General features: G+C 39.2%; 1 protein-coding gene across 1 annotated transcript in view; it reads right to left on the bottom strand.

Moving 5' to 3' along the window:
- Positions 1–987: 987 nt before the first annotated feature.
- LOC118791325 overlaps positions 988–9009 on the bottom strand; it is a 54480-nt gene continuing 46458 nt past the window's right edge. Inside the window, 9 exon segments of the mRNA XM_036548645.1 lie at positions 988–1065; positions 1351–1499; positions 2736–3017; positions 3347–3664; positions 4623–4946; positions 5054–5212; positions 6115–6270; positions 7535–7693; positions 8596–8751. Of these exon segments, the coding sequence (XP_036404538.1) occupies positions 1057–1065; positions 1351–1499; positions 2736–3017; positions 3347–3664; positions 4623–4946; positions 5054–5212; positions 6115–6270; positions 7535–7693; positions 8596–8751 (1712 nt within the window). The 3' untranslated portion in view covers positions 988–1056.

The raw sequence follows: 9009 nt of genomic DNA, 5'->3' as shown, positions 1-9009 counted from the left end.
CTTTAGCTTACCCAGCTCAGTGCCAGTGCCAGCTAGTTAGCTATCCTTATTATCTTTTATCATCATAGAGGCTGTTGTAGCTAGCTAGTGACACTTGCTGTGGTAACTAGCTAGCTGCATCTCAAACAATTGTTAATACAAACTTTCAAATCTACCTTTATAGGTATCCTCAAGATAAAGAGTTCCAGTATGCTCATATCTCTATCGATGCCAGTGCACTTTATGTTTTACAAGCTGAATTGTTTGTGCAGGTGCGGTAAGAGATGTTCATTCTCTCTGTCAGTGGCCCCTTAATATCCTCCGTTACTGACACCTGGTCAATTAGCTAGCTGACGAACTTGGATAAAACTGTCTTTGACCAACAGGTGCAGAAAAAAATCTAATTGCTCAAATTTTGTGCAGGATTTCAATTTGCTTGGTGACTTACTGTCAAAGGTGAGTAGTAGGGTGAATGGCTAGTGACCAGTGGTGTGGCCTCATTTCTTCTCTATGCACAGCTGCTGATATTATATGAAATAATGAACATGCACAGCACTGCTTTGAAAGCACTGTCTGCAACCAAGACAATGTAACACACTCAGTAGAAAGTAGACTCTTTTATTCAGAAAGTACTTAAGGAAGTAAGGTACTGTTTAATATTAGTCAGAAAAGTACAAATGCCAGACAAAAAATACTCAGTAAGAAGAGTGTTTGTAATCCCTTACTTTATACTTCTGAAAAAGAAAAACATACAAATCAAAACCTGTTTGTGGGTTAATGGCAACAGACACTAAGGAGCTTTTGTTGGTTCCATAATCATATCATTTATTTCAAAAACATAGCAATTCAGTTTTGCCTTAACATGAAAGGCAAAGGCAATTTTATTTTTTATGTTTAAAATAGCTAATGGGCAATAACGTATGACAGACAATAAAGCAAAGATTAACTATTTTTGCAGGAGCTGCATAATAAAAGAAGTTGTAATAAAAAAAATTTCCTTAGTCGTGGCTGGTTTGGAAGACGTCAACCATTTTACTCTTTCATATGTCACCATCTGTTGGATATGAGGCCTTACCATCATTTCACCTGTAAGAAGGAGCGTGCAAGTGTTGTAAATGGCATGATTATCGCAAATCATTGTTCTGTGACTGAATCATCCCCTTCGTCAGACTGTGTATTTATTCCACCAATAAAATCAAATCAAAATGTAACAGGGAGAAAGCATGAAACAAAATGATATGCAATTTTAATTTAAATCACAAGAACTCAGCTTGGCTCAGGTGAAGTCAGAGTTTGTTCACCTCAGATAGGATTGGCCATGTCAGATTGGCCATGTCTAACTGAGTACTATTACCTGATGCAAGTTCTTACCTTTATTAAAGTGACAAAGCTGCTGTAGAGCACAGTGATGAGGAAGAGGATGATGAAGGTGCAGGCAGTGTTCCAGATTTCGCCAGCATTTTCCACATCGGGTGTGTCATGTGTGTTTTCATCAAAGTAGTCATCCTCCCTAATAACTTCTATAGGAGAGGGTTAAAAAAGAAAGATCAGTATTCAGAGTGCTTTCACTCAGAGTACGTTCTACATTATGTCACTTTTTCTCATGTGGCAGACAATTTTGTCCAGAGAGATTCATTACATTACATTACACTACGTTCATTTAGCAGACACATTTAGCTTATCCAGAGCAACGTCCAGCACAAACAAAAAGAAGTGCATCCATTCAAATGAATGAGCATCAATGTCAGTGTTATGCCCTGTGGTCTTTGGGTGCAGTTTTTCTCTCTGCGTGTTTGTGTGTGTGCGTCAATCTTGCAGGCCTGCCCGTTCCCATGTTCGGCTAATCGCTTCGCCTGCTCTGAGGTGATTGGTCCCCTTTTTGGCGCAAACATTTAAAAACCCCATTCCTGAGTGTTTGGAGGGTGGTACCATTTATTTTATTTTCTTTTTTTTCTCTTAATTAAGTTAAGAGTAGCCGCTATTTTGTTGTTGCGTTTTTTTCTTTTTTTGTTACTTCCCTGACCCTAGATGGGGACATGACAGTCAGACCAGGCTAAGAACACTCCCAGGCCAGTGAGTGTGAGCATAACACTATTCAAGTCCCACCACAAGTTAAGATTCACAAGGTCAAGCAAAAATGTATCTAATGAAGACCAACTGAACAACTGTAAATGTAGGCAATGACAGACGACAGCTGAGCTTATGTTAATCCATCACACAGTGCTGTAGTAACTAACACCATTGTAAATGAAGAAGTATTGCAGTAAATTTCAATAACAACCTTCAACGAATTCTATGTGGATTATGGTTTCAGCATATTTGGTGCATTAGGGTAAAAATGTGGTGTTATGGTTGAGGGACTGCATTTACAGTGGAATGTAATACAAAGGAAAATGTCATTATAAAGCGTGTCTGTTGTACAAATAAATTATGCAATGTGTGGTGTTTCAGTGTTCCTCTTTCTATGCATGCATGTTATGTGGATAGTTCTAGCCTCTGTCTTCTAGGTGTGGTTGCTTTGGTCGTAATGTGTTTAAACAGAATGACAGCTGTTGGGAGGCTGAAGCAAAGAGCAGGTCAGCAACATTTGGTAAGACAAGAAAGATCACAGAGCACAGACCTGTGCAGGCTTACAGATAGATGCAGGAACGTGGCCAGGCAGAGTTAGGTTTTATAGAAACCATGAAATGTTCACTGCTAGGTACTGTTTTAAAAGTTGAAGAGCACCAAGAGCCAAAAGGTTGTGGTAATTCTACCTTGCTGGCTTATGTTGAGTAGCAGAGTGGTTGTGACGTGTTCCACTCTGCAGCTGTAGGTGACCCCCGGTTTCCAGAAGGAGGGGCGCATGTGGCTGCGGATGGTGAATCGCCCATCGGGCCCCCTGGATGCAGCGGTGGTGTTCTGCTCCACCAGCTGCGTGTCATCGCTCAGAATCCAGCTGACATTGATGGCAGACGGGCTGAAGCCGTACACCAGACAGACGAGCTCCGTGGAGGAACGCAGCAGGGTGGCTTGAGGCGGGGATGGGATCACTGAGGCTGGGAAATAAAAAAAAGAGAGAAAACTGCTGGTGCTAGCCCTTAAGCCCTTCCTTCTGAATCCTTTCCAGTGGATCTCATCTAAATTTCCAATCTTAATTACATGTTTAAGCATTTTTTTAATGCAATGCTAATCGATACAGAAGAAACACAGAAGAAGAAGTCTAAGGTAAGTGTCACACTGGGCATTTTGCTTTCCTGCATCTGCATGGCTGAAATCACTACTCATCTGTCAAAGCTTTAATAAGAAATCACAGAAAGAAGGAAGTGAATGAGTCTGGTGTTTAAAGTGAAAATCTTCCCTGATCAAGAACAGATCTTTTACTTACCAAACACATCAGAAACGGTATGCCTGAGCGGGCTCTTAGATGACTCGTGCCTGACCACGCAGGAATATGCTCCATCTTTCCACTGGGACTTGGGCACCAGGAGCTTGCTGTGCATGGAATAGCTGCTGTTGCCAGAGTATCTGAGTGCAGGGCTGCTGGTGTATTGTGATTCTGGTAGCTTGCTCTCATTCAGCTCCCAGTAAACATCAATGTCAGAGGGAAAGAAATTGGACACCAGACAGACTATGGTGGCTTCGCTCGATTTTTCCAGCTCTGATTCGGACGGTTCTAGAATCTGAACACTGGGCTGCTTGGGATCTGGAACACAAACCCACACAAATTGAGACTTTAATGTCGTTGTAATGAATCTTTCATTTTTGTCTCAGTTTTTACATAGCACTGATTTTGTTAAACTGGAAATGACAGGGAATGTATTTTAGAAATATTTTTGCAGCCTGTTGAGTTTGGAATATTTTTGCAGCCTGTTGAGTTTGGCTCCGTGATTACTATGATTAATCTTTTGTTAAGGAGCTTTTGTGCACAACCAAAATGTTATGTTTTTTCATGAGCATAAAACAACATACAAAGTACAACCATAAAAAAGAGATGTCAGGTGTCAAATACAGAATTATATGTTTGAAATGAGTCAGATGTCTAGGTCAGGGAAATTATTTCTATTTAGAAACCCCAAATAGGGCCCAACTCAATGCTGTAAAGGTATGGGGTCTTTTCAGTTAACACATAAACTTGATGAATATTGTACTGTAGTGTATACAACATATTGCGCATATTGTGTGTTTTCCCTGCCTAGTATTTCTTAAGCTATTTTACTTCAAGTAAAGTGTTCTCAAAGATAAATGAATCAATGAATCACCCTTTGTTTAATTCAGTACACCTTTACAGGGAAAGTGCCAAAGTGCTGTACAATATGAAAGGAAAAACAGATAAATTGTCAGCAGGTGAAGAAATAGTCATTACCACAACATGCTGAGAGTCAAATCAGAGCATTAGCCAAAGATGTATGGGTTAAAATGAAAGACCAATCAAAGCAAGCTGAATGAGGTCAGTGAGCACCATCTCAGAACCACAACTAAACTGAGTCCAAAATGGCAGGAAAAAGCTGTCACATTAAGGAATGAGTAGGAATCCTATGGGAGACTATAGTAAATGGAAGACTATAGTAAATGGGAGATCCCATTCCCCTGTTTGCTGTTCATGCTTGTAATGTTCATGCTCATATTAACTGTTTTAGCCTGACCATGGGAAGGATATTCACCTCTGGCTTTCTCCAGGGACATCAGCTGTGGCTTGCTGGAGCACACATGCCTGGCTTCACAGGAGACATTTTTGTGCATGTGCCAATCGCGGGCCTTCATGGTGAACGTGCTGCGCCACGTCTGGGTTCCGTTGGCGTTCTGTGTACGCTCTGTTGTACTGTGCGCCTGCCCTGCCTCGCCATTCACCTTCCAGGTGATGGAGAAGTTCTGCATGCCATAAGCGACCAGCAGACAGGTGAAAGGAAGGTCCTCACGATTCAGTGTGGTGTGGATGGAGGGACCAAGAAGGAACATCTCTGCTGTCTGAGTGGAGGTTGGATTCACTAGGGCAAGAAGAGGAAAAGATTAACAAAAAAAAAAGAAACAGTAGATGAATTTCATGAAAATGAACACAATCACAGGAAAACTGTAAAAACAGATTATAACTCACCTGAGCAAATGCTGGTGTGTTCTATGTAATGTTTTTTATTGTGGGTAGCTTTACAGGTATACTTGGAGCCCAAGTGCCACTCATCAATGTCAATCTTCACTTGGCTGCTTAGACTGTATAATGTGTCTCCCCCGTCGACATTCCGGAATTTTTTCTGAACTGGAGACAAACTCACAGGGCTGTCGTTTACAGACCATTCCACTGTGATGTCATCTGGGTAATATCCTGTCAGGGAGCAGGTCAAACTAACTTTTGTGGCCCCTAATGAGTTGTTGCCGAGTTGGTGGTACAGAGTAATGGTGGGGGAAACAGTCCTTGTATCTGAAAATGGGAAAATAAGAGTAAGATCTTCAGATGAATAACTGCATGCTTTTGCCATTATCTTCCTGTGACTGACACCTGTCTGATAATGACTAACAATAGTCATTCTGAATAGTTAACCTTAATTTGGGTCAGATGAAGGAGAGGGAAATTCAGAGAGAGTATGCAGGGAGGTTAAAGAGAACTAAATGAAGGGAAATATGGAAACAGATGAGACAAGGTAGGAAAGGAGTGATACAAGAGGAACTGAAGGAAGAGTGAGGTATGATGGGGCATAATATGAGAACTGTAGTAGAGAAGGGCTAAGAAGAGACACGAGGGAGTGATGAGGAAAATAATAAAAAGATAACAGTAGAGGAGAGAGAGAATGAATAGTGAAAGAGAAGAAAGAATGAGGAGCAATTATATAAACAAAAATGTTTGATGACTCAGGTAATATTATGCAAGAAAAAATTTGGTGATTTTGTTTCTGTAGAAGAATGGACCTGTTGTAAAGGATGACAATTAAGAGTTTGTGGGCAACCTTTAAATGAAGTTTTCCAAACTGATGAAATTACTACTGTTGTAAGTTAAATTATTTAACTGCTAACCTTTTAGCTGAATGGTCCTTTCTATTTTCTGAAAACATTTATGTTTAGCTTGACAAGTGATGGAATTAATGGTTTTCCATTCGCTACTGGAAAGAGTCATGTTGTTGACGTTTTGCATTATATTCCTGGGATCCTTGGTATTATCTTCACTTGACAATGTGTTTTTCTCATCTCCATCCCGAAACCATGACACAGTGGTCTTGTAGGGGGTCAGGACTGTACATGTGGCTGTAAGCTTTTCATAGCTCATATCACTCTCTAGATTGGGCTTCTCCAGGTAGATGGTTGGTGAGGAAACAGGGAAATCTATAACCAAAAAAAAAAAAAAAACAGATAAACTCAAAATAAATTAATGGTCAGGATGAATGAAAAATAGACATGAAAACAGAAGCACAGTAGCAAGATAAATCATCAGTTTCCTCATTCAGCAGCTAGTAGCTGTCATTTGACTTAATGAAATGATGTTCACATAGATTTACATTTACATTTCTTCATTTGGCAGATCCTTTTATCCAAAATGACTTGCAATTGAGGTAGAGTACAACACAAGCAAAAAAGAAACCCATAGGGAGTCATAAAGGTTCTCGATATGTACTAGAACTTGAGCACCTTGCATTTAACTTCGAAAACTTTGAAACACTGAAATTGTGCCTCAGCTTTTGTTGAAACTATCAATGTCCTGATTTGCTGGTTCATTATTACTATTCTTAAAGGAATGTGGAATAAAACAGAGCGTTCATAGCTTGCAAAAAAGCAGGCAGCAGTCCGACCAGTTGGAACATCTAAGACAAATTGGTAAAAAGGAGTAAAGGACAGAAGATCTAGTCCTCATATAGTATATTTGTGATATCAATCTGTGAACTCATTTTGAATGATTGTGTTAATACTGCTGTGGCATTGGGAAAGAGTGTGTGTGTATGCTGATGTCATAAAGATAAAGAGAAAACATGCTGAGGTTTGACAGTCCTGTTACCCTATATTTATTGTTACGTGTAGCATCATTCTGACCGAAAACATATATGATAATAGTAGATGACATCGCTGCAAAAATTGCCTTCAGGATACAGTTTAATCACACATGATATTTATTTACTCTTTATGAGCCAGTAGAAACAATTGCAAAAATAGTTCAGCCACTGAAATGACTGATATCAAAACAATTGGGGTGACATTGCCACACACAAACTGAAAACGCTGTATTGTGAAGCCATCCTATCAAATGTTTCTTAAATTCTTCCATGGAACTTCGCACTGAGTTTTCTGATTTTATCATATAAGTAGAAAGATCTTTTTCAATCTTCGTGTCACATCCATGCGTGTAATGGAAGAAAGAGTTAACAAAACCAGCAGCAATAACAGAAGTGGCTCAAATGTGATGTATTAAAACTAGTGTCATCAATATAAGAGATTACTACAATACAATGAAGAAAATAATAACACTAAGCTATGTTAGTTTGATTGTTATGATTTCTCACTAACTGTAGTCTAAAGGCTTAATTTTTCTGTGATGATAACTGACTAAAAAATTTAAGAATTCTTGGGAACTCCATAGAAACAGATTATAACTCACCTGAGCAAATGCTGATGCGTTTGATGAAATCTTTCTTATTGTGGGTAGCTTTGCAGGTATACTCAAAGCCCGAGTGCCAGTCTTCAATGTCAATCTTCACTTGGCTGCTTAGACTGTATAATGTGTCTCCCCTGTTGACATTCCGGAATTTTTTCTGAACTGGAGACAAACTCACAGGGCTGTCATTTACAGACCATTCCACTGTGATGTCATCTGGATAATATCCTGTCAGGGAGCAGGTCAAACTAACTTTTGTGGCCCCTAATGAGTTGTTGCCGAGTTGGTGGTACAGAGTAATGGTGGGGGAAACAGTCCTTGTATCTGAAAATGGGAAAATAAGAGTAAGATCTTCAGATGAATAACTGCATGCTTTTGCCATTATCTTCCTGTGACTGACACCTGTCTGATAATGACTAACAATAGTCATTCTGAATAGTTAACCTTAATTTGGGTCAGATGAAGAAGAGGGAAATTCAGAGAGAGTATGCAGGGAGGTTAAAGAGAACTAAATGAAGGGAAATATGGAAACAGGTGAGACAAAGTAGGAAAGGAGTAATGCAAGAGGAACTGAGGGAAGAGTGAGGTATGATGGGGCATAATATGAGAACTGTAGTAGAGAAGGGCTAAGAAGAGACATGAGGGAGTGATGAGGAAAATAATAAAAAGATAACAGTAGAGGAGAGAGAGGACAAATAGTGAAAGTTAAGAAAGAATGAGGAGCAAAAATATAAACAAAAATGTTTTATGACTCAGGTAATATTATGCAAGAAAATATTTGGTGATTTTGTTTCTGTAGAAGAATGGACCTGTTGTAAAGGATGACAATTAAGAGTTTGTGGGCAACCTTTAAACGAAGTTTTCCAAACTGGTGAAATTACTACTGTTGTAAGTTAAATTATTTAACTGCTAACCTTTTAGCTGAATGGTCCTTTCTATTTTCTGAAAACATTTATGTTTAGCTTGACAAGTGATGGAATTAATGGTTTTCCATTTGCTACTGGAAAGAGTCATGTTGTTGATGTTTTGCATTATATTCCTGGGATCCTTGGTATTATCTTCACTTGACAATGTGTTTTTCTCATCTCCATCCCGAAACCATGACACAGTGGTCTTGTAGGGGGTCAGGACTGTACATGTGGCTGTAAGCTTTTCATAGCTCATATCACTCTCTAGATTGGGCTTCTCCAGGTAGATGGTTGGTGAGGAAACAGGGAAATCTATAACCAAAAAAAAAAAAACAGATAAACTCAAAATAAATTAATGGTCAGGATGAATGAAAAATAGACATGAAAACAGAAGCACAGTAGCAAGATAAATCATCAGTTTCCTCATTCAGCAGCTAGTAGCTGTCATTTGACTTAATGAAATGATGTTCACATAGATTTACATTTACATTTCTTCATTTGGCAGATCCTTTTATCCAAAATGACTTGCAATTGAAGTAGAGTACAACACAAGCAAAAAAAAAAAACCCA

This window comes from Megalops cyprinoides, chromosome 1 (genome assembly GCF_013368585.1).
Source record: "Megalops cyprinoides isolate fMegCyp1 chromosome 1, fMegCyp1.pri, whole genome shotgun sequence".
In the NCBI taxonomy this organism is placed as follows: domain Eukaryota; kingdom Metazoa; phylum Chordata; class Actinopteri; order Elopiformes; family Megalopidae; genus Megalops; species Megalops cyprinoides.
This window is presented reverse-complemented; position numbering and strand designations above follow the sequence as displayed.